Source organism: Schistocerca americana, chromosome 4 (assembly GCF_021461395.2).
Source record: "Schistocerca americana isolate TAMUIC-IGC-003095 chromosome 4, iqSchAmer2.1, whole genome shotgun sequence".
NCBI classification, from domain to species: Eukaryota; Metazoa; Arthropoda; class Insecta; order Orthoptera; family Acrididae; genus Schistocerca; species Schistocerca americana.
In genome coordinates this window covers 455,397,612-455,424,734 of record NC_060122.1, presented here as the reverse complement: position 1 = coordinate 455,424,734, position 27,123 = coordinate 455,397,612, and the positions used below count along the sequence as shown (strand labels likewise).

The window sequence follows — 27,123 nt, the reverse complement described above, 5'->3', positions numbered from 1 at the left end:
TGAATTCCGGCCCACGCGACTGACGCGTAACAGGTGACTGGGTAACACATAATTCTCAGCCCCAGGTCAACAGGTAGGATTTGCACATACCCTCCGGTACAGGCCAGGCCCAGGGAGGCGTGATTGCCTGAGCTGCAACCTTCCCAGATTGCTGTCAGGTGTTTGGGAGATGTGAACAATAACCTAAGGCAGGTGCGCCCCTTTGTGAAGGGGGCCCCTAGTTGGAAGGAGCGCGCCATCGGTGACACTGGCAATCGTGGGAGATTTTCTCGCAATGAGTCAATCATATTCCCAAACAATGTCTATGAAATGTAAACATAATGAGGCTAATGATTCAAAGACCCTTCCCCCTGCACCACAGTTCCTCATGGTCTCACATACTGAAGATGTCAGTCCTTCGCCAGGTTAAATCTGTTTATTGTTCTTAATGGTGTTGATACAGTTGCTGGCCCTGTGAAATCCTGCTCTCTTTTGTAGAATGGTACTTTGCTTTTGGAGATTCTTAAGCACAACAACTGCTTGCTGCCTTGCTTCTCCATGGCAACCCTGTTCGTGTCGAAGACCATGGAACTTTGAATTCTACCCATGGTGTAATTTATACTAGGCTGCTTGACAGTCTAACCAAGGCCAAAATCCAATCTTACCTCTCTGATCAATGTGTCATTGCTGTCCAAAGTATAATGAAAAAGGTAGATTCCTCTTTAGTGCCCACCTGCACTCTTTTTCTCACCTTTGATAGAGTGGTGCTTCTGTCCAAAATCAAAGCAGGGTATAAAATTATCACAGTCCGGCCATATGTTCCGAACCCAATACGCTGCTACCAGTGTCATCGTTTCAGCCACAGTAGAACGTCTTGTTGACACCCAGCCAAATGTGTAACCTGTGGTAGGGATGCGCATGAGGGCGTTTGTCCGCCTTCTTCTCCCCGCTATATCAGCTGCAATGGCGGCCATGCCTCCTCGTCTTGGGATTGTCTCATGTACCTTGATGAGCGGTCTGCCAAAGAGATCTGGGTAAAGGAAAAAGTGCCTTACCCGGTCACTCCCAAGTTACTGGCTAGCCGCAAACCCTGGGTTCTTCTATCCGGCACCTATAGTTCTGTTCCTGTTACCCCTCACTCCATGAAGGACATAGCCACCCAGACATGTGGCCTCCGATTCAGCTTGAGATCACTGCTCCAGCTGTGCAACAAGCCGTCAAACTCTCGCCTCAAGGGGTGAAGCCACCAGCTGCACATCTGGTACGCCGGAAGGGACAGGAGTACTCCCATGAAGACTTCCTCCATCCCTCCAGCCAAACAACACCTGAGTCTTCCTCTAACCAGAAAGGCTCGAAGTAGTTCACCAAAGGCAAGCGGTCTTCTCCTTCGCCAACTCGAATATTCTCTTCGACGGTGTCGTCAAGTGATATCTTAGCCCGCCTGGCTTCCATGTCGACAGTGCACGCCACCAATCATTTTTCAGCACTGGACTCCACAGACTGACTGCACAAGCAAGCCGATGCTTCTGTGGACCCCATGGAGCAGGATCCTCCTGCTTCTGTGCTCTATAGTAGCGACTCTTCACAGGCTGTCACTCGGCAGCCGTCGAGGTGATACCCCTACATCTCTTCCTCATCATGCCTCTCCTCCAATGGAAAGTTTGCGGCCTTCGGTCCCACAAAGAGGATTTATGGCTGCTTTTAACATTACAGCGTCCTCTTGTGCTCTGCCTTCAGGAAATGAAATTGCGCCCTCACTACCACTTTGAGCTTTCACATTTCTTACTGATTCATTTTGATCTCCCTCCTGAGGTTGGCATTCCATTTCATGGGGTCGTCATGCTTCTTGTACGGTATGACATTCATAGTCAACCCATCTCCCTGACTACCCATCTTCAAGCTGTTGCATTTTGTCTTTTCCTTCCCACCTGACTTTTTCCTTCTCTACCATTTATGTCCCTCTGTCATTTGATGTCACGAGGTCAGACTTCCTTCAGCTTATTGGGCAACTACCTGCCCCACTTTTGCTACTCGGTGACTTTAATCGCATCATCCCCTTTTGGGTTCTCCCAGAACCTGTCAGACAGGTGCCCTCTTGGCTGACCATTTTAACCAACTTAACCTCTTCTGCCCTAATACTGGAGCACCCACTTTCATTTCCAACTCCTTACACACTGATTCCCATTTGGAACTATCCTTCTGCACTGCTCAGCTTGCCCATCATCTTGAGTGGTCTGTTCTTTCTGATACCGACTCGAGCGACCATTTCCCATGTACTATCCATTTTTGACTCCTACCCTATGTGCGTGCACACCCAGATGGCAGCTTACTAAGGCTGACTGGCAGCTTTACTCCTCCCTGGCGACCTTTGAAGAACAAGATTTCCCCAGTTGTGATGACCAAGTGCAATATCTCATAAACAATATCCTTACTGCTGCAGAACGTTCCATTCCTCACACTTCCCCTTTACCACATTGTGTCCCAGTCCCTTGGTGGACTGAGGCATGCTGCGACGCAATTTGCGCATGGAGGCATGCTCTTCACATTTTTAACCATCAACCTACGATGGCAAACTGCATTCATTATAAACAGATGCGTGCAAAGTGTTGTCGCGTTATTCGGGATAGCAAAAGAGCTAGCTGGATTTCATTCACTATTTCTTTTAACAGTTCCACCCCTTCCTCTGTTGTGTGGGCCAAACTCTGATGGTGCTCTTGGACCAAGATCCATGGTAGCAGACGATGTCATTGTGGACCCTATTGCTATCTCCAATGCCTTGGGCTGCCATTTTGTGGAAGTTTTGAGCTCTTCCCACTATCACCCTGCCTTCCTCCATCAGAAACAAGCAGGGGAGGCTTGGGCTATACCCTTCTCCTCTCCAGCTAGTGAGTGCTACAATGCCACCTTTACTGTGAGCCAACCGAGCGAGGTGGCGCAGTGGTTAGCACACTGGACTCGCATTTGGGAGGACGACGGTTCAATCCCGCGTCCGGCCATCCTGATTTAGGTTTTCCGTGATTTCCCTAAATCGCTCCAGGCAAATGCCGGGATGGTTCCCCTGAAAGGGCACGGCCGACTTCCTTCCCTGATCCGATGAGACCGATGACCTCGCTGTTTGGTCTCTTCCCCCAAAAACCAACCAACCAACTGTGAGCCAGCTGGATGATGCTCTCCTGCCGGGCATCTCCGGATCCCTTTTTGTTGACGATTTTTACACCTATTGCAGTTCTCCATGGACATGTATCACTGAGCAGTGTCTTCAGCGATGTCTTCTTCGTCTTTACTCCTGGAGCATCGACAATGGCTTTCACTTTTCCACCAAAAAAGTGGTCTGTATGAATTTCTGGCAGCACAAATGGTTTCCCCCACCATCTTTACATCTTGGGCCTGTTGCCCTTCCATTCGTTGAAACTACAAAATTCCTGGGGTTCATGCTTGGTCTTCCCATACGTCTTACATGACAGCCTGCTGTACGCAGTTCCTCAATGTCCTACGTGTACTCAGTGGTATTTCCTGGGGTGCCGATCGAACCACCCTCCTCCGTTCGTAATGGTCCCTTGTCCATTTGAAACTCGACTATGGGTGCTTTGTTTATGCATCTGCACATCCATCCCTCTTAAGCCGTCTCAACACTATCCCATTTGGCCATGGGCGCCTTCTACACTAGCCCGGTTTAGAGTCTGTATGCTGAAGCTGCTGAACTACCCCTCCCCTACCGAAGTGACTCTCTCCTCAGCAGGTATTCATACCATTTGGCTGTCAGGCATGGCCCCCATCCTATGCCTCTTCCTTTGATCATTCCTTTGATTTCCAGTACGGGGTGTGTCCCTCTTCTCTGTTACCTCCTGGAGACCGCTTTTTGTACTTGCTACGGCGGCTTATCTTCACACTACCTGCACCTTTCCCGTTGAGTGTGAACCCTTCACCACCTCGGCTTCGTGAAGCGGCTCATGTTCACCTTGGCCTTCATTCGCTCCAGCCTCAGTCTATCGCCTTCAGTTTCACGACCTTCACATGGAACTTAGTGATAGTACCTTTGTATACACTGATGGCTCTCGGACTGACTGTGGGGTTGGGTGTGCCTTCGTCATTGGCACCCGTGTCTTTTGATATTGGCTTCCGGCATACTGCTCAGTATTTACAGCCGAGCTCTTCATCTTGTATCAGGTCACGGAGTACATCCGGCGACACAGCCTTTTCGGTTGTCCTCTGCTGAGACTCACTCAGTGCCCTTCAAAGTCTATGTGTGTTGAACACCACCCACCTCATAGTGCAGTGGATCCAGGAAAACTGTCACTTGCTCACTCATGGTGGAGCCAGTGTGGTGTTTCTGTGGGCTCCTGGTCATGTCAGTCTGCCAGGAAACGAGGCTGTTGACACTTCTGCCAAGGCTGCAGTCCTCGTACCTCAGCCCACGAGTTCCTATATTCCCTCCAATGATCTCTGTGTTGCCATCTCTCAAGAGGTGATGTCCCTCTGGCATTGCCAAAGGTCCTCGCTTTATGGGAATAAGCTCCGGCTTACTAAGCCTCGCCCAGTGGCTTCGTCGACCTCCTCTCGGACCTCCCGCTGAGAGGTGGTCATTTCAACTAGGCTGCGTATTGGGCACTTCCATTTTAGCCATCGGCATTTGATAAGTGGCACTACGCCACCACTTTGTACACATTGTGCCCAAGTTTTAACTGTCCGCCAATTCCTGACGAACTACCCATGTTTTAACCGTTCATGTTCTCGTTTGGGTTTGCCGTCTGAGCTGTTGGACGTTTTAGCAAATGACGCGCAGACTGTTGACTGCATTTTACTTTTTATCATCCAAAGCAATATGGTGAAGGCCATTTAATTTTTAGTTTTGGGCCTCCGTTTCTGTATGGTGTCTTTTTTTAGCCCTTTTTCCACATGCCTAGTTTAAGCTGTCTTGTATTATTTCAATTGGGACTGACATATAGACATTTTTTAACTCCTCTCTGTCTTTGTGTTCTATAGTTTTGTCTTGGACTTGTTTGACCCCAGTTGTTCTTTGCGCCCTAAAGCAAAACCAAACCAACCTCTATATGTATCAGACTATGCACGAAACCTCATCAGTTCTGCTTAGTTAATAAAACAAAGACCTCTTTCCCTTCCTATTCTTAATAATCCTCTAGCTCATTGAAGTATCTCCAAAACAACTGTTGAGTCACATAATTGCATACACTTCTGTGGCCAGTCAGTTCTCATAAAAAAATTTTTGAGTATCCTACTGCATCATAATGTGAAACACTACACAGGAGAAACCAATGTTTCAGCCACAGTAACAGTGGCCAAAACATTGGGTTCTCCAGTATATTTTTTCTACCTTATGATGCAGTACAATGCTCAGGAAACTTTTATGTCAACTATTGAGTCAGATTAACTATATGATTCAACTATTGGCTTCGACTGATGTAGAAACAATTTGATGACATTGTCCTCACACTTTCTGATGCAGTGACAGAGAGCATGCAGATATATACAAGACATCTTAGTAATTGAAGCATTATTGAATTTTCATGGAAATATTCTAGCCTTTAGACAGGTACTTTTATAACTGCAGTTGTCTAGTGCTTATTTTACTACAACTACCTAATGTAAATGTAGGAAACGTTTTACAATTTTGGACTGAAATAAATTCACTGAATCCAAATAACTTGGCTTCACCTGCACTAGGTGCAGATGTTTTACCTATGCATGGATAGCCTAATGGTAAGGCGACTGCTCGAGAGTGGCGGGAAATCCAGGTTCGAATCCCGGTCCAGCATAATTTTTCACACGTCATCAACATGTAGAAAATCTGCACCTAATACACTGACACCAATTTATTTGAATTGTGAGAGACTGTCATCATCAGTGTGAATAGTAGTTCCTAGTGTTGGCTTTAGATGGTAATTCATAGGTCTTGATTTCTTAGTCTTATTCTCACTAACACAGGAGTACAGAATTAAGCTGTGAGCATTCAGTGATGAATGTAGAAGACTACTGTGTAGGGATGCAGACAGTGTGACACATGGAAGTTTGGATCAGCCCAGGAGGTGCGCATGGGTAGCCTAATGGTAAGGCGACTGGTTGTGATAAGTGGGAAATCCAGGTTCGAGTCTCTGGCCAGCACAAATTTTCATGTCAAAAACAGGTAGAACATTTACATGTAATACAGCTGACACCAGGTTTGTCACATTCGGCGATTTCATCTGATTTCGAAAAACTGAGGAGTTGTTACTACCTGTGGTGTACATTCAGTCTATTTCTTTTTGTTCACTATGTGTTGTGTACATAAATGTTATTAGATTGGTACCCAGTACATACACTTTTAATACTGAGCTCTCATCTGCCTGCACAGCACTAATAATTGGACTTTCTCTTGCTGAATTAATAGTGATGATTTACAGTGAAATATGAAGTTGCAAACTAGATATGGTAACAAAAGTTCCGGCAGAATGTACTTAATTTAGGAGTAAATCCAGTCATTCATAAAATAGAAGCATTGGGAAGTATTCAGACACACAAAAAAAGAATGAAAGTTTTGCTAGCTTTAAGGTGAATCCACTGATAAATTAAGTGTTCACACATGTGCATGCACCAATTCCTTACCTTCAACTTGGCCTCATGTTCTACAGATTCCTCCCCAAGAACACAAACCTCTCAACAGAAGTAGAAACAGCTATTCTCAACCTCAAGGCAGACTTTAAGTTAATCATCATCCCTGTGTACAAAGGCTCCGCCATTTTCACGATGACTCTCAGTGATACCTGCAAGAAGTTTTTCATGAACTCTTTGACTCCTCCACCTACAAACTCTGCTGTAGTGATCCAGAAGTCCAACATAACCTCCAGTCCCTACTCAAATCCTTTAGCCCATCCCAGAATATTCCTCTCAATCCATCTCCCTTCCTCCTCAACAACCTTCTATGATGGTTTCAGTTCATTGATGATATCGTCATGATCTAGACCTAGGGCCAAGACATTTTCTCCTCATTCCTCCAGAGCCACAACATCTTGTCTCTCATCTGGTTCTCTTCCCACTAATGTGACTCCTTTCTGGCTGTTGATGTCCACCTCTCTGTCCATATCAAGCCCACTAATCACCAACTGTACCTGCATTTTGTCAGCTGCCACCCTTCAATACTAAAAATCACTCTCTTTAGCTTTGTCATATATGGATTGCTGATCTGCAGTGATGAGGATTCTCTTGCCCAGTACATTGAGGGTCTCACAAAGATCTTCACAGAGTGGCACTGTTCCCCAAACATAGTCTGCAATCAAATTTTCCTCACCATATTCTCATACACCACTAACCCTCCCACCATCCCCAATAATCAGCTGCAAAGGAGTCTCCCCCTCATCACCCAATATCGTCCCAGACTGGAGGAACTGAACTGGTCCTTTTTGTATTGACTACCTACCATCATGCCATGAAAAGAGGGACATCCTATTAAAGGTTCTTCCCACTCTCCCTAAAGTGGTATTATGTCACCCACCCAACATACACAACATCCTGGTCCATCCCTGTACCACTCCCAACCTCTTGCCAGGGTTCACACCACTTTGGAAGACCCAGGTGCAAGACCGCCGAATTCACCCACCCAGCACATCCTGTTCTAGTCCCAACATATGCTTACACTATCCCACATAGCTGGGACAGATACCAGCTTTGCTGCAATTTCTGCACAGAATTTTATGTGGGCATGACCACCAATCAACTGTCCACCAGAATGAATGGCCACTGCCAAGCTGTGGCCAGGAGCAGAGTTGATCATCTTGTGGTGGAACACAACATGCCAAAGTTCAGTGCCTGCTTCACAAACCTTGCCATCTGGATCCTTTCACCCCCCTCCCCCCCCCCCCCCCCCCCCCAAATAACACAGATGGGAATTATCTCTGTAATACACCCTTCACTCTCATAATCTTCTTGGCATCAATGTCTGCCAACCCACTGCACTCGCATCCTGTGCCTACCTCTGTCCTGTCCTGTCCTGTCCTGCCCTGCCCCCTCCTCTCAATCCACACCTCCATGTCATCAAGTACCAAACACACTCAACAGATCTTGTGCCTGTACACCTGCTGCCTCTCCCTCCCGCATTCCTATCCCACCCAACCAATGCCTCCCTCTGCATCACCAGATACTCCTTGCAACCACCATCTCTTGCTTTCCACCTCTTTCTCCCTCTGCCAACCCCACCTGACACAACCCCTCACCCTAGTCCATCCGCAGAACTGCAGCCCCTGCATTCTGTGTTCAACCAGTACAATGTACCACCCAGGGAGCTCACGGCTCTTTTGTGAATTTGTGCATGGCGTACACAGGCCCCCAAGCTGTTGCAGCCCTTTCTTCCTTCCTGGGCTGCATTTCCTTTTTCCTGCCCCTCCCTCCCCATCCTCATTCCTTCCCCGCTGCCCCCTCCTTCCCATTTCTCAGTGTTCTGATTTACACTCCTGGAAATGGAAAAAAGAACACATTGACACCGGTGTGTCAGACCCACCATACTTGCTCCGGACACTGCGAGAGGGCTGTACAAGCAATGATCACACGCACGGCACAGCGGACACACCAGGAACCGCGGTGTTGGCCGTCGAATGGCGCTAGCTGCGCAGCATTTGTGCACCGCCGCCGTCAGTATCAGCCAGTTTGCCGTGGCATACGGAGCTCCATCGCAGTCTTTAACACTGGTAGCATGCCGCGACAGCGTGGACGTGAACCGTATGTGCAGTTGACGGACTTTGAGCGAGGGCGTATAGTGGGCATGCGGGAGGCCGGGTGGACGTACCGCCGAATTGCTCAACACGTGGGGCGTGAGGTCTCCACAGTACATCGATGTTGTCGCCAGTGGTCGGCGGAAGGTGCACGTGCCCGTCGACCTGGGACCGGACCGCAGCGACGCACGGATGCACGCCAAGACCGTAGGATCCTACGCAGTGCCGTAGGGGACCGCACCACCACTTTCCAGCAAATTAGGGACACTGTTGCTCCTGGGGTATCGGCGAGGACCATACGCAACCGTCTCCATGAAGCTGGGCTACGGTCCCGCACACCGTTAGGCCATCTTCCGCTCACGCCCCAACATCGTGCAGCCCGCCTCCAGTGGTGTCGCGACAGGCGTGAATGGAGGGACGAATGGAGATGTGTCGTCTTCAGCGATGAGAGTCGCTTCTGCCTTGGTGCCAATGATGGTCGTATGCGTGTTTGGCGCCGTGCAGGTGAGCGCCACAATCAGGACTGCATACGACCGAGGCACACAGGGCCAACACCCGGCATCATGGTGTGGGGAGCGATCTCCTACACTGGCCTTACACCACTGGTGATTGTCGAGGGGACACTGAATAGTGCACGGTACATCCAAACCGTCATCGAACCCATCGTTCTACCATTTCTAGACCGGCAAGGGAACTTGCTGTTCCAACAGGACAATGCACGTCCGCATGTATCTCGTGCCACCCAACGTGCTCTAGAAGGTGTAAGTCAACTACCCTGGCCAGCAAGATCTCCAGATCTGTCCCCCCCATTGAGCATGTTTGGGACTGGATGAAGCGTCGTCTCACGCGGTCTGCACGTCCAGCACGAACGCTGGTCCAACTGAGGCGCCAGGTGGAAATGGCATGGCAAGCCGTTCCACAGGACTACATCCAGCATCTCTACGATCGTCTCCATGGGAGAATAGCAGCCTGCATTGCTGCGAAAGGTGGATATACACTGTACTAGTGCCGACATTGTGCATGCTCTGTTGCCTGTGTCTATGTGCCTGTGGTTCTGTCAGTGTGATCATGTGATGTATCTGACCCCAGGAATGTGTCAATAAAGTTTCCCCTTCCTGGGACAATGAATTCACGGTGTTCTTATTTCAATTTCCAGGAGTGTATGTCGACCTGGGCATCCACCTGGTTCCCTTTATTTCTTGCAATTTTGTTCCTTTTGCATATTCTCTCTCATCCTTTTTGCTGTTTTGATCCTACCTTGGTGTTTGACCTCCACTTCTAAATTTTCTGTTTTTGGTGTGGGTATTTTGGGGAAGAACTCCCTCCCTAGCATCTATAGTGTGGATTCCTCTTCCCCCCTTCCTCACCCCCTTCCTTCCCTGCTGCAGCTTCCCCTCCACCCTACTAGGTCACCAGCTTGTGTAGCCAATCCATGTGATGGGGCAGTTATGTACCCATATGGTGGAGACATCTGACAACACAGGGATCACACCGCTGATACCTGAGCTATTCCCTGCCTATGTATGCCAAGGAGTGGTTGTTTTTCATCCAGGAGCATCGGAACTCCTGGCAACAGCCGCTGTGCCAGAGGGTGATTGTTGTGGCTGGATGATGCCCATGGAGAGAGTCCTTGATTGCAGTGGGTAGTATCAGGGTGAATGCTTGGTGCATGAAGGGTATCAAGCTGCCTGTATCTGGCCATTCTCAAATGGCCATCTTTTCAAGTGGTCATTGAATGTTGATTAATATGAGCTTGCAGCCTTCCCTTCCCTTCCCTGGCTATGCACTGGGTGGAGGGTCAGGCTTGTCATCCTGAAATGAAACACTTTCCCTGTTATCTGATTTCTACCAGGACAGATGGGGACACATTTAGTGCCACAAAGCCATTGTTTTTTGTGGAGAATATTGAGGACAAGTTTGGCAAAGTGGAGTCTCTCAGTAAGGTGCAGTCAGGCTTCCTGTTGATCAAAGTTTTGTTTTCTCTCCCAATCTGCAGCCCTTCATGCGTATGACAGCATTAGTGACGTCCCATTGTCTATTACCACTCACCAGTCTCTGAATATGGTCCATGGAATGATTTTTAATTGAGATGTCATCCTGCAAACTGATGAGGAACTCCGGGCTAATGTGGAGTGGCACAGTGTTCATTTTGTTAGACGTGTGCAGGAGGGTCGTAAAGACAACCACACTGATTCCAGTGCCTTTATTCTGGCTTTCGAGGGGGATACTCTCCCAGAGAAGGTCAAGGTTACGTGTTACTGATGCAATGTGAAGCCGTACGTCCCACCACTCATGAGGTGCTTTCGGTGCTTGCATTTTGGGCATATGTCTTCCCACTGTATGGTGGACCCTCTGTGTGGTAAAAAATATGACTGCCTCCACCCAGTGTTGATTTCTTTTACTTTTGCCTCTGTTGCATCCTTTCCCCCTCCTACCTCATCCTTACCCCAGCACTGTTCCCCTCTCAACTTCCCATCTCCTGTGGTTCCCACACCTTCCCCTCTGGGTGCCACTCCCTGGATGAAAGAAGTGCCCCCTTCTTCGGTGCCCACTAGTGATGGGGCTCGCCCCAGGATCTCTCCCCCTTGCAGTCTCTCAGGCCAGAGGCCTTCTCCCACAACTCGGTCATGGGACACACTGTCTATGAAAGATGAGGAGGAGGAGGAGGATGAGTAGTAGTAGTAGTAGTAGTAGTAGTAGTAGTAGTAGTAGTAATCCCAGGGCAAACTACCACCCCACCCCCAGTGCCCCCCGGCTGTGCCATCTCCCCCCTTCGCTATCTGAGATGGACATCTTATTTATGGCTGTCACTCCATCCTTATCAGTGACGACCCCTGACCCAGTGACATGACCTCACCTCGGCTTCTTTATGTCTGAATTGGACTCGAATCACATGGTAATCCAGTGGAATTGCATTGGATATTACTGTCACCTACTGGAAATACAACAACTCGTTTCCTCTTATTCTGCGTTCTGCCTTGCTCTTCAAGAAATGCACTTTCATGATGACTGCTCTTCAACGTTTTTTGATTATCGGGTGTTCTGTCAGAACTAGGCCAATGCCAGAATATCTGGAGGGGTCTGCACTTTGGTTTGCACAGATACCATCTGTGACTGGATCCCCCTTCGTACCAACGTGGAAGCAATTGCGGTACAAGTGCGAACGACCACAGAAATCACCATGTGCAATATCTACCTCTCTCCGGGTAGGCCACTTCCTTATGTTGACCTGCCTACCTTAACACAGCAACTTCCACCCCTGTACCACCTCCTCAGGGACTTCAATGCACACCTCCCCCTGTGAGGGGAGTGGCACTTCGATGGGTAGCGGTCTCCTAGTTGACCAACTTATTACAGACTTTGATATGTCTCTCCTCTGATGGTTCCCCTACCCATTACAGTGCCGCTCATGGCACCTTTTATGATATTAATCTCACAATATCCTCTTCTGCTCTTGTGGCTTCCCTACATTGGTTACCTCATGAAGGTCTTTGTGACACTGACCAATTTCTGGTGATACTCTCAGTCCCCTGTCGTCACCTGGCTGACAGGCTGCCATGTTGGGCATTCCACAGAGCCAGTTGACCTTTATGTGTGTCTGCTGTTCATTTCTACACCTATCTCTCATACTGCATTGATATAGTCGTGCAAGATATCTCTGACACTCTTCTTTATGCTGCTGGCACTGCTATCCCTCTATCCACAGGCCCCTCATCGTTGACTGGTCCCGTGGTGACCAACGCCATAGCAGACACTATCCAGGACTGCCAATGGGCACTGCAGTGATTTAAACAGTACCCTTCACAGACCAAACTCATTGGTTTCAAGCATGTCTGTGCTAAGGCTCACTACCTTATTACTCAGAGTAAAAAGGAATGCTGGGAGCACCATGTTTCCTCCCTGGGGATGTATGCCTATTCATTGTAGGTTTGGTCCGAGCTCTGTAGCCTCCTGGGCTACCAGCGACAATCAAATGTTCAGAGCGTTATCCTGTAGGGTGCTCCGTGTGCTGATACATCGGTCCTTGCAGAACACCTTGTGACCCAATTTGTGAAAGCATCGGCCTCCTGCTACCTTTTTCAAGCAGAAACGACAAGTTGAAGAAATCTCCCTCTGTTTCAACTACCATCATTTGAATCCTATAATGAACCATTTACTGAATGGGAATTCTTGCAGGCTCTTGCCTCTTCGTGTGACACGGCCCCACGCTCGGATTCCATCCAACCAGATTATCCAACAGTTGGACATCACCCAGAGGCAACATCAACTCAGGGTCTTCATTCACATTTGGCTCACAGGTGCCTTCCCCTTGCAATGGCGAGATAGTATAGTTATTCCCGTCCTTAAGCTCGGGAAGAACCCAACGTCTCTTGACAACTACCACCCAATTAATCTGACCAACATACTTTTTAAACTGCTTGATAGGATGGTTAGCTTCCACAATTATGTTGGGTACTCGAATCACAGGGCCTTTTGTCCCCATATCAGTGCAGCTACCAGGAAGGATGATCCCCAGCTGACCATTTACTCAGATTGGAAACAGCAATCCAACAGGCTTTTTCTAACTGCTGGCACCTTGTCGCAGTCTTCTTTGACCTACATAAGGCATACGACATGACTTGGTGCCATCGCATTTTAGTTACCCTCCATGACCGGGGCTTTCACAGCCCCCTTCAGATTTTTATCTACTAGTTTTTATCCCTCTGGCTCTTCCAGGTTTGAGTTGGCACTGCACTCAGCCCCCTTCAGATCCAGGAGAATAGTATCCCACAGGGTTCTGTATTAAGTGTCTCACTCTTCTTCACTGCCATCAATGGACTTGTAACCTCTGTTTCGCCTCTGGTTACCTTAGCGTTTTATGTCGACAGATTTTTGAATCTGGTGCAGCTCCCACTCAGTAGCATCGGCTGAATGCCAATTCCAAGGTGCCATCCGACAGGCCTTTTCATGAGCACTCTCCCATGGATTCCAGTTTTCTCCCTCCATAACGTGAGCTTTGCATTTTTGCCATTGACCACAGACACTCCAGTCCAGAACTTAATTTAGGCAACCAGCCCCTAGGTGCTGTACACAGTCCTGTTTCTTGGACCTTATTTTTGATAAAAAGATGACATGGCAGCCCATTTCACCATCTGAAGACTACCTGCATGCGGAAGCGTAACACTGTCTCCTGGTCCACTTATCTTGGTGTGCAAACCATGCTATTCTTCTCCAACTTTACCATGCTCAGGTTTTCTCCAGACTATATTGTGGTTGTCAGGTTTATGGCTTGGTGGGTTCTTGCACTCTGAAAGTACTTGACCCTGTTCATCATTATGGGGTGTGTCTGACTATCAGTGCCTTTCGCACTTGTCCTGTCAACAGTCTCCTTGCAGAAGTGGGGATTTATCATCTACAAATGTGATGGAGTCAACTCCTGGTTTCTTATGCAATCTCCATTCAATGATTCCCTGACCATCCCGTGCACCCTATCCAATCAATGGAATGTGCCCTGTGTATTTCCTCTCACTCCCCCATTGGATGGTACCTCGACCACAGATTAGGACCAACCTATTCCAGGATCCTAAGGCCTCTGTTGCACCTGTGATATTTTGGCATCTTGTACATTCCAGCCTTGAAGAGTTCTATCTTATACACTGATCGTTCTAAAGTAATAGCTAAGGCGGGATACACTCTCACATTTCCTACTAGCATGGAACACCATTTACCGCCGTGATCATGCAGTGTGTCCACAGCAGAGCTGCTAGCCCTTAACAGGACCCTCCATGTTATTACTCAGGCCTCCCTCCACAGTGTTTTAATATGTATCAACTCAATGAGCAACTTGCAGGCTACAGAGCAATGCTACTCTCATCACCATTTGGTCACTGCTGTCAGTGATCTTCTCTCTGCCCTTGGCATCCCAGGGAACAAACTGGCTGAGTCTGGCTACAGAGGCAGATACTTACCCCCATTCCCTTTCATGATTCCAGATGCAGATATGCGAATCCACATCAAATCTTTCTTTGCCCAGAAGTGGAATGACATCTGGTGTGCTACTGCTCTCAGTAATAAACTCCGCAGAATCAAGAACACTACTGCAGTTTGGTGCTTTTACTTCAACTCCTCTCGGAAGGAGTCCACTGTCTTATGCTGTGTATGCATTGATCATATCAGGCTCACCCATTGTTATCTCTTGCGTAACAAACTACCCCCACAATGTGAGTGTGGAACCAGACTGACAATGTCCCATATACTGGTGGAATGACCCTTCTTTTGGCCCTTCATACTAAGTATAGCCTTCCAAATCTCTTCTCTTTAATATTAGCGGACAATTCATGGATGGTTGAACTGCTCTTCAGTTTCCTACATGAAAGTTGTTTTTATTTTCAGATGTGATGTTTTGCTTTACTCCTAGAGCAAGGGCAGTGGGTTGTGATTGGGGTCCCTCTTCGTTTTTTTCTGGTCTAGGACCATGACCACTTCCCTGTGCAAAGACCCCTTTTTTATCTCTCTGTTTTTCCAGTGTTTGGATTTTGCCTACCCTTTTAAGCCTTCTACTGTGTTTTAACTTCCTCATTTTATAGCTTGACCCCTGGATCTGTCCACTTTCAGCAGACGCTTTCTCTTACGCAAGTAACTTTGGAATCTCAGGACTGATAACCTCACTGTTTAGTCCCATATATCTCCCCCCCCCCCCCCCCCCAAATTGGTTAACCAACCAATCAGCACAATATACCCTCTATATTCAATGATTCAATGATATGATGGTCAACTGTGGTCCTGAAAACGATCAAGATGATGATTCTAGTGTGAAAGGATCAGTTGCCAGAGAAATCTGATGCCCTGGGTACGTCCGATTGCAAGTCCTATCTTGGTTGGAAATCGTTGCAGTCTTTGTGGAGCTCCTTTCATGTATGGAGCAAATCAAGAAATTTGGCCCAGCAACAAGAAAATGGATTCGGCAGCTTTTCAACAACTGCATGAACCAGTGCCAAATACCAAAGATCTGGTGAAAGTACAGGGTGATAGCTCTTCTGAAACCTGGAAAGGAAGCAAATCATCCCAAGAATTTCAAACCAGTTAGCCTTTTGAGTCACCTTTATAAACTGTTTGAACATATGATTCTGAATAGAATCCGATCAGTTATAGATCCTATTCTCATACCCGAACAAGTAGGACATTGACCAAACAGAAGCTGCAAAATGCAACTTTTGAATCTCACTCAGTTTATAGAGGACAGCTTTGAAACCTGACAATTAATGGGCATGGTCTTCGTTGATCTCATAGCAGTATATAATACTGTCCACAAGCAAAATTATACAGTATGATCAAGAACGCCCACCTCGTTAGACAAATCAGCACCCTCCTCAAAAACCACAGGTTTTTTTTTTTTTTTTAATTTCACAGACAACACAGTTGCTGGAGAGCACAGAAAAATGGTTTTCCTCAGGGAATCATCTTAGCTCCACTTCTCTTCAACATTCATACCAGTGATCAGCCATTGACCCCAGGCACAAGGAGATTCTTCTATGCAAATGACGTAGCTGTTGCTACACAGATCTCATGCTTTGAAACAGTGGAAAGAAACCTGACAACTGCACTTAGAAAACTGTCAAGCTATTACAATTGAAATCAACTCGTATCAAAGCCTTCAAAGACACAAGTGTGTGCCTTTCATTTAAGGAACAGGAAAGCTAATTGTATGCTACATATTGAATGGTCAGGCACCGAACTCCAGCATCATTATGTCCCTAAATACTTTGGAGTCACTCTTGACAGAACTCTGACATTCAAAACTCACTGCAAGAACACCAAAATGTAAAATCTCCACTCGAAACAACCTAATTCGCAAACACAAACTATTCGTTTTTCTGCAATGGAACTGTGCTTTTCTACTGTCAAATATGCTTTCCCAGTCTGGTACAGGTCATCTCATGCCAGACGAGTAGACATTGCTCTCAATGAAACCTGCAGGATGATCACAGGTTGCTTAAGAAATCTGATAAACTCTACTACCTGGCTGGAATAGTGCAACCATAGGTACGCAGAGCAGTTGCTGCCAACAAGGAGAGACTGCAAGTGGAACAGAACAGTGCCCATCCACTGCACAGACATAATCCACCACAGCAATGGCTGAGCTCGCGAAAGAGCTTCCCGAGGACATGCGAGAAGCTCACCATTTCACCAGAGAAGACAAGGCTGGAGTTATGGAAGAAGTTGATGCCTCACCTACACGGGGTGGATGCCAGAAGCTGAAGAACTACCACCTCGACACAATAAAAGCTGGCTGGTGTGGAAATCTTTAAACAGATTATGATCAGGAGTTGGACGATCCAGAGACAACCTGAAGAGATGGGGCTTCATAACAGAAGATATGTCCTGTTATTGTGGGCAAGGACAAACCACAAGCAACAAGCCACATGCTTCAGTGCCCCTTGTACCCTACATCCTGCATGAAGAATGATCTCCTGCAAGCGCCTTGGAGGTTGCTAAGTACTGGACACACAAAAAAGCACAATATAGCTGTACAGAGGGTGTGTGTGTGTGGGGGGGGGGGGGAGGGGGGGGGGGAGGAGGAGGAGGAGGAGGAGGAGGAGGGATGCGGGGGGAGGGGGCACATGCAAGTGCTCCTGAATTATTTATGGACTTTCAAACTACTTATTCTGGAACATATTCTGCGTTATCATATTCTAGACTTTGAGTTAGAGTTAAGATCCAGACTGTGATATACAATTACATATTAGAATTTCACTGGCCTAGTCATTGTATCTTTCTGACAGCTCTGATAGCGTGCTACATATCCAGAGTGCCTGACAGGGTTGGATGTAAAAGATAATCTTAATTAATGTGTACTGTGTTCAGTTTTATACTAACTCTACATAGGTCAACTGTAGAATGTCGTATATCACTGAAATCACTTGTGACTGTATCGTATTTCACACTGCAATGCTGGAGAATATTCTCAACTGTTGAATACTGTCAAATCCATTGTGCAGTTTTGTCATGCTTCCCATCCTCTTGATGGCTTAAATTTTCCACTTACTGTTCACACGTTTCAGTTTTAGATGAAAGTGTGTTATAGCATTTTTAATTTTTAATATCTTTGGTGAGCAATAGTGATGTAAAGACCAGCTTGCCCATACCATAACTGTTTGTCATATCTCAACTCAGGACTTTCTTGCTTTCAAAGATAATATATATTTCACCAACTGAGGTGATTAGAAATGCTAGATTCTATTTTCAGTTGTCGTTCAGCAAGTAGTAATCTTTGGGCAGGCCCTGTATTACTAGATACTGAGCAATTTTGCTGGGTCATATTTTATTCGATAACAAAAGATTTACTGAGTGGAATTTTTGTTGTGCTATCAGTGTGTTTAGCATATTTCATCAATAATTACTTTGTGCCAAATATGCTCTAGGTAGAGATCCAGAGATGAACTTTGTAAAATTCAACACTAAAAATATACATTGTGTCTAGTTTTCTGTTTCTTATCAAAATCTTGTACACAATTAATATAAGGAAAGGGGAAAAGGGAATAGACAGTTGGGTCAATATAATTTGCGTGCTTAGCCCGTCTCATACATGAGATTTTTTAATCATTTGGTTAGTGGCTTCGGTATGGAAATGGTGTAGTTAAATATTTGTTCTTGTTTTTTCTTCTTCCATTTCAAGGAGTGGGCATTGGTCTGTTTCATAACCAGAATAATTGAACAAAACTTTTGTGTCTGTCTAGATTAGATTAGATTAATACTAGTTCCATGGATCATGAATACCATATTTCGTAATGATGTGGAACGAGTCAAATTTTCCAATACATGACATAATTAAGTTAATTTAACAACATACTTAAGTTAATATAACAACTTTTTTATTTTTTGTATTTTTTGTGTTTTTTGTATTTATTTTTTTTTCTTAATTTATATCTAAAAATTCCTCTATGGAGTAGAAGGAGTTGTCATTCAGAAATTCTTTTAAATACTTGTTGGTTATCTGCCAGACTTTTGATACTATTTGGTAAGTGACCAAGGACTTTAGTGGCAGTATAATTCACCCCTTTCTGTGCCAAAGTTAGATTTAATCTTGAATATTGAAGATTATCCTTTCTCCTAGTATTGTAGTTATGCACACTGCTATTACTTTTCAATTGGGTTTGGTTATTAATAACAAATTTCATAAGAGAGTATATATACTGAGAAGCTACTGTGAATATCCCTAGATCCTTAAATAAATGTCTGCAGGATGATCTTGGGTGGACTCCAGCTATTATTCTGATTACACGCTTTTGTGCAATAAATACATTATTCCTCAGTGATGAATTACCCCAAAATATGATACCATATGAAAGCAATGAGTGAAAATAGGCATAGTAAGCTAATTTACTAAGATGTTTATCACCAAAATTTGCAATGACCCTTATTGCATAAGTAGCTGAACTCAGACGTTTCAGCAGATCATCAATGTGTTTCTTCCAATTTAATCTCTCATCAATGGACACACCTAAAAATTTGGAATATTCTACCTTAGCTATATGCTTCTGATTAAGGTCTATATTTATTAATGGTGTCATACCATTTACTGTACGGAACTGTATGTACTGTGTCTTATCAAAATTCAGAGTGAGTCTATTTACAAGGAACCACTTAGTAATTTTCTGAAAGACATTATTGACAATTTCATCAGTTAATTCTTGTTTGTCAGGTGTGATTACTATACTTCTATCATCAGCAAAGAGAACTAACTTTGCCTCTTCATGAATATAGAATGGCAAGTCATTAATATATATTAAGAACAACAAAGGACCCAAGACTGACCCTTGTGGAACCCCATTCTTGATAGTTCCCCAGTTTGAGGAATGTGCTGATCTTTGCATATTATGAGAACTGCTTATTTCAACTTTCTGCACTCGTCCAGTTAGGTACGAATTGAACCATTTGTGCACTGTCCCACTCATGCCACAATATTTGAGCTTGTCTAGCAGAATTTCATGATTTACACAATCAAAAGCCTTTGAGAGATCACAAAAAATCCCAATGGGTGGTGTTCGGTTATTCAGATCATTCAAAATTTGGTTGGTGAAAGCATATATGGCATTTTCTGTTGAAAAACCTTTCTGGAAACCAAACTGACATTTTGTTAGTACTTCATTTTTACAGATATGTGAAGCTACTCTTGAATACATTACTTTCTCAAAACTTTTGGATAAAGCTGTTAGAAGGGAGATTGGACGGTAATTGTTGACATCAGGTCCATCCCCCTTTTTATGCAAAGGTATAACAATAGCATATTGCAGTCTATCAGGGAAAATGCCCTGTTCCAGAGAGCTATTACACAGGTGGCTGAGAATCTTACTTATCAGTTGAGAACAAGCTTTTAGTATTTTGCTGTAAATGCCATCAATTCCATGTGAGTTTTTGCTTTTAAGCAAGTTTATTATTTTCCTAATTTCAGAGGGAGAAGTGGGTGAGATTTCAATTGTATCAAATTGCATAGGTATGGCCTCTTCCATTAACAGCCTAGCATCTTCTAATGAACACCTGGATTCTACTATATCCACAACATTTAGAAAATGATTATTAAAAATATTTTCAACTTCTGACTTTTTGTTCGTAAAGTTTTCATTCAAGTTGATGGTAATACTGTCTTCCTGTGCTCTTGGTTGACCTGTTTCTCTTTTAATAATATTCCAAATTGTTTTAATTTTATTATCAGAGTTGCTGATTTCAGACATGATACACATACTTCTGGATTTTTTAATAACTTTTCTTAATATAACACAGTAGTTTTTATAATGTTTGATAGTTTCTGGGTCACTACTTTCTTGCTGTCAGATACATTTCCCTTTTCCGGTTACAAGATATTTTTATACCCTTAGTAAGCCATGGTTTGTTACAAAGTTTCTTACGAGTATATTCAACTATTTTCTTGGGGAAGCAGTTTTCAAATGCATTTACAAAAATTTCATGAAATAAACTATATTTTAAATTGGCATCAGGTTCACGGTACACTTCATCCCAGTCTAACTGCTGTAGGCTTTCCCTGAAATTTGCAATTGTTAAATCGTTGACTGAACATGCTACTTTGGAGGACTGTTTAGTATTGCTGAATGGAGCTATGTCATATATTGTAACTAGCTGTGCACCATGATCAAAAAGACCATTCTCAACAGGCTGACCATTTATCTGGTTAAACTTATCTTGGTCTATAAAGATCTATCAGTGAGCTGCTATCCTTTACCACCCGAGTAGGAAAATCAATAACGGGTGTCAAATTGAAAGAACCGAGTAATACTCCAAGGTCATTTTTCCTATTACCCTCTTTCAGAGAACCTACATTGAAGTCCCCACAAATAACAATTTGCTTCCCCCTGTCTGGCAGATAGCACAACAAGGAGTCCAAATTTTTCAGAAATATATGAAAATTTCCCCAATGGGGACCTATGTACTGTTACAATTATAAATGTGCCTTTATTTAATTTAAGCTCGCAGGCACATGCTTCTATATGTTTCTCTACACAAAACTTTTTTGTTTCTATACTTTTTGCACAATGATAACTTTTGACATATATGGCAACTCCTCCTTTCTCCATATTTTCTCTCATTACATGTGCAGAGAGCTTATATCCACTTACATTTACCTTATCCATATCAGTAACAATGTGATGCTCAGACAGGCATAGTACATCTATTTCATCCTCAGCTTCTAAATCTTGTAAACAAACCAGAAGCTCATCTATTTTATTCGTTAAACTCCCAATATTTTGGTGAAATATACTTACATTATTTTTAATTATACTTTTATGAGAACCTTTCCTTATTCTAACATTTGCAGTCTTTTCATTGGCTGTCTATACCTCATTTCCCAGTTTGGCTGAAATGTAATGCTTGTCATGGCAGGTGTTTGGGTGGCAGCCTTTTGATATGGTCATATTAAAAAAAAAATTATATTAATAATCTCTTCTGTCCTTGTTTTTATGCCTAGTTGCTATCTTGTAACTTCACTCTACACTTTGTCACTTAGTATTAGTCCAATAAGTGACCTCAGAAATCTCATATCAGATGCTCCAGTTCTTGGTTCAGCTTTCATTCTTAGGATCCAGTTTTAACTACCACCAATAAGAGCAGGCTTAGCCACCACATTGTGCAGTCTTAGAATTCTCCCTTTCCTCATAGTTCCACCAAGATACAACCATTTATTACCATTGTATTGCTGTATATTTTGGAACACATCTGAATTAGTTTTGTATACTGAGATTGCAGTCTCGACATATTTAAGTGAATTTATCTGTTTTATTATTTTATTGTATACCACTAATTTTTGTTCTTGTCTTTTTCCCTCTGATTCTATTATCTTCATTTATTTGCGGATATAACCATATGATAAGTTTGTAACATATTATTCAATTTAAACCTGTTTTCTTGTAAAGCACTTTCACTATCTTCTAGGATGTGGGTAGTCAACATTTTTTCCTACTGTCCACTTTTGTGTATCTGTTAGTAGTAAAATTTTCTTACCACCGACCAGTTTCACAGTAATGGTGATTTATAAAGTAGGGAAGTAAATTTACTTTATAAAATTTGTACATCAGAGTTGCAGCAGGTTAAAGCATATAACAGTAATTACTTACCAAATACTTTGTCAAAAATTTATGAAAATGTAAAGAAAATTATAACCCACCATGATGATGATGATGATGATGATGATAACAACGACGACGACAACAACACAAACACCCAGTTCCCGGGCAGAGAAAATCCACAACCTGGCCGGGAATTGAACCCGAGACCCTGTGATCCAGAGGCAGAGACCATCCACCATAAAAGGTGGAGCCCCCACTAGTGGGCAGTAGGGACCAGACTTACTACCACTGTTGCAGGGGGATGTGGTCATCTGCAAATAAAATAATATTAATAAATTTCGTCCTTCCAGATCTGTCTTCTTAAGCATTTTACAAGTCATTTCTTTGAGAACTTTGTTGATATCAGTGGCTTGTTGGCCTCTCTTCTCCTTTGCATCAGTTGTTTCAAAACAAGTATTGCATCCGCACAGGACCCGCCTTTATGAAAGCCGCACTGTTCCTCTCACAAAAATGTTTGTTATTGCCTGGAGTTTCCTTTTAGTGATGGATGATCAGGTTTAGTCAGCAGCATTTAAAATGGATGTATCCCTGTAATTTGAACATTCTTTTTTTATGTTATTTTTTGTAATATATATTCTTATAATTCTTGGTACCTTCCATTCCTCTGGAATCTTTTGCAAGTAACAAATGTCTTTCAACAACTGCACAGATAATTTTTTTCCATTTAATACTGGCATATTTGATAAGTTCCAGATTTATTCCACCTGTACCTATAGTCTTTCTGTTCCTGGCCTCCTCGAAACTACTTCCCAAGTCTGTCATTGTGATTGCATTGTGTTCTTCAACATTCAGGGCATTGGTATAGGAGAGCTCATCTTCCTTGACTAATAGCCGATTGTAATAGTGCAACAGTTCCTTTCCTGGTAGTATTTATGTATTAAATTGATAATTGTCTACCATTAGTTCTACATAGTTTGACAGAGTGCGGTGGCACTGTAATAAAGGGACTAGTCTCGTTTGGGAAGAGAGCAGTTCAAACCCCCAACCGGCCATCTAGATTTTTATTTTCCATGGTTTCCTGAAAATGCTGTCAGTAAATGTCAGGATGGTTAAACTTGATAAATTTGAAAGACATTTTTCTGCTCAGACTGTATTTCAAATTATTTTATTTGCACTACTAATTTCAGACACTGCCCATTGTCAAGTGCTTCTGTAGTAACGGATGTGGATACAGTGTCTTCATTTCATACACTCTTTCCTCATCCGTGGCAAAAGCTTGTGCACAATTTCAGTTACTGCATTATTTGAATGTCTTTAAATATTAAAAAATTTCTTTTGGTACACACACATTGTTAGAGACTGCGTTCGGTGGGAAAGATAAGTGACTGAAGAACACATTGTGAAAATCTCAAATAAATTTGTTTGAATTTAAATAACTGAAGTGCTGATTTTGAGTTAACATATTGCGTATTAAATTTAAGTTATATTTAACATAGATTTTACCACTTATTTTCATGCCAAAATGTTCAGATGTGTTATTTTTACAATTGTGTTTGTAGGAAATATCAAGATATAGAACCAGATGAAGAAATGATGGCAGTAATTAGCGGTATGGAGGAAGAAATTGAAAGACAGCTTGATGCAAAAGCTGCAAAATCACATTTAACAGCAACAAATGTCAAAAATATTCTGAAGGTAAGCTACCAGTGTCTTCAGCCCTCACCACTGAATGAAGGTCTTTAAACATGTGAGCGTTGGAAGAAGAAGAAGAAGAAGAAGAAGAAGAAGAAGAAGAAGGCTAACATCATCATTTGTGGTGTACATTGTGATTGCCATTAGATTTTAGAAAGATAGTTATAAAGTCATGGGTGCCTTATTGCTAATATGTCAGCTTCTTTGCTTCTCTGCTTCTCTGTTCTGACACCCCATGTGTCGTCATGGGTTGTTCATCACTATGAATTGTGGAACTACTGTGTGTGATTAATAAGTACTGACATCATTTTCCAAAAGTTTTGTGAAAGTAATGTAGTCTAGAATAGTATTCCACCTGAGTAACAATAATATCCTCAATACATTGCAATATGGGTCTCAGAAGAGTTGCTCTACTGAGAATGCTATTTACACATTTATTCACCAAATTTATGAAAATTAAACATTAAAATAATGGTACCAGTTGGTATTTTATGTAATCTACATAAAGCATTTGATTGTGAATCACTATTCCCCTAGATAAACTGTGATTTAATGGCATTGATGGCACAGGAAACAAATGGATAATGTCATATCTAACCAAAAGAATGCAGGCAGTTGCACTCAATAATTCAACCAGTGTCAGAAGGGAGATATTTCTGATTGGGAGAAATCGCTTCTTGGGTCCACTATTATACCTCATTTGACATCGGTTCAAGGAGTTACTGCTTCACAGTGTAGACCTATTTATTCGACCATGAAGTTTGCTGTAAATAACCCACTATAGTTCAAAAGGAACAACAATGCACAAAATTACAATACCTGAAGAAAAATAATATTTATTGTTCCACATTAACCCGTTACGATGTTGATTTTTCCTTTTACAAATTATGCTCAAAAAATTGTATTTTGTATTACACAATTGATAAAATCCTGAGTGTTCTCGCATTGAACTTTGACTAAAGTATTCTGAAACTTACAAGGAACCACTTGAGTGCTAGGACACAGAAGGTCACTGGTATTTACAGCATTCGATGCCCCACATATTGCCTACCATGCAACCACAATATTGGCTACTAATGGCAATAGGGGCGGGACTGGAGATATTCAATGGTGCTCCCAGCATGAAGCTACAGAGAAGCAGTTGAACTGCTTAGTCGGTGAGTAACTCACAACACTGGTACACTGCTAGTAGTGTTAATACAAATCAGAGCAATGGTAGTGATAAACAAAGCAAACATTGCAGTATGTCTACAAACCCAGATGCCAAAGTGGACATTTTGTTAGAAAGAAACTGAAGGAATTTCACAGAGTGAGAAAGAAGTGGCAGATGAAATATTAGTGTTTCTTCAAGATGAGGCAGTGGATGGGTAATATTGTATCTGCTCAACTGTGTGGACAATGTACATGAGGAGTACATTGGTGACAATACGTACTTAACAAGTGAAAGTGATATTGAAACAGGTGTCGATCTATGTAGTTCATTGTCCTTGTTGGACAGGGAGCCACAAATCCCATCTTCAGTGAAACATAGTAATGGACAATCATCGCCCAATGAGAGGGTACTAAACATAATAATGTACATGGAAAATCATCTGCAGCATAGTAAAACAACAATTATGAACAGATTCTGAATAAATCTGCAGCAGTTTGACCTTGTAGAGCATAAGAAAAACCATGGATTTTCAACAGAGAAGAAGGTGCACTTGTTACAGAAACTGGGGTTTCTTTTTTTCTTAAGGATGCTCAGTTGCAAAAAACTAGTGTTTTTTGTTTCAAGGATGTCAATACATTTTACAGGTTGTGCGTGATAGTGACTTACCACGGTATGCACATCAAATTTCACACGACATAGATTACATTGATTTCAAGGGAAGCAGTGGATGGTTGCATATCTTCAAACAGTGCTACAGAATTGGAAGATGTAAGATAATGAAACTTGAAACAGAGTGTCAACTTGATGATGCACTGCAAACTGCGGAATCAGCCCTAATGTTTGTAGATGAGACAAACAAACGTACCCCATTGTTCAATAAGGAACTTCTTTTCAACACTGATCAGTCAGGATTTGAAGAGGATATGTATATGAAAGGAACCCTGAAAATTAAAGGTATCAAGAGAGTTGTATCAGGAGCAGCCAACATCAATGCCTTAATGCCTTTGTATACCATTATGCTGACTGCTAATCCGGATGGTAAATTTGCTGGGAAGTTACTTATAGTACTGCAAGACGTTGGAGCTGCTATGCCCTTTATGATCCTTTCTCGTGTGCATAATCTTTCAAAGGCAGTAGGGAATATTTACATCACAGCAAGCAACAGTAGGAAAATGCGCATAAGAGAACTAAAACATGGTATGAGCACTGCTATTGGCCAATAGCTATGGAAATAACTTGCTTTTGCGTGATTCCTGGTCTGCGTGTAAAAATGTTCCTCCTTTTTGAGCAAACTATTCCTTCTGAAAAGTGGGACATTGTTGCTCATAGCACTGTGTCTGAAGGTACGCCATAAAGTACAGCCAGTTTCATGATGAGCGGCTTGGACGACAGTCAGAAAGGTAGCATATATGGAAAAGAAGTGACATCTGATATACATCTCCACTGTACACATGGGAGAAAGTAATAATTCCAAAACAGACAGGACATGACAGCAATGATGTTAAATGTAAGAGCATATGATGATGGCAATTTGCTGAAATGGGCTCATTGTGAAGGAAATAAAATATAAAAATACCTGACCAAACCCTATTATTTTTTGGTATTATTCACAATGCGTTAAGTCTTGTTAATCTCAGGTCTTAGGGAATGAGCATACAGGGTATCCAAAACCTTCAATATCAAAATTATACATATTGTAGAAAGCCCTAAGTAACCAATGGTTGGAAATTAATATTTGTGAATTACAGCTTATAACACCAACCCATTGTGAGTATTCAGATAGACAACCACTGGTCTCAATGCATAGATTACAATGGTGCATTTAAGATCCTGCCAGTCAGTTCTTTACTAATGTTTCATACAATGATTTTACATAACACAATAGGAAGAAATCCATAGTAATGAGATACAGTTTCATACTGGCCATAGGTCAGGATGTCTGCTTAGAGTCCAGCAATTGAGGGTGTATGTTATTTAGGTGCTCATGGTCATTGTGGCTTGTGAACTGAGATGGTCATGGCATAAGGGGGTTACGTCACTG

The 27,123-nt window shown here is 43.2% G+C and overlaps 1 protein-coding gene across 2 annotated transcripts in view; it reads left to right on the top strand.

The window, feature by feature from the left end:
- The window catches only part of LOC124613035 (GON-4-like protein), a 187,593-nt gene that overhangs the window by 4,414 nt on the left and 156,056 nt on the right, over positions 1-27,123 (top strand). For both annotated transcript variants that reach the window (XM_047141604.1, XM_047141605.1), the window contains exon 2: positions 23,797-23,932. In XM_047141604.1, the coding sequence (XP_046997560.1) occupies positions 23,797-23,932 (136 nt within the window). The remainder of the gene's footprint in view (positions 1-23,796; positions 23,933-27,123) is intronic.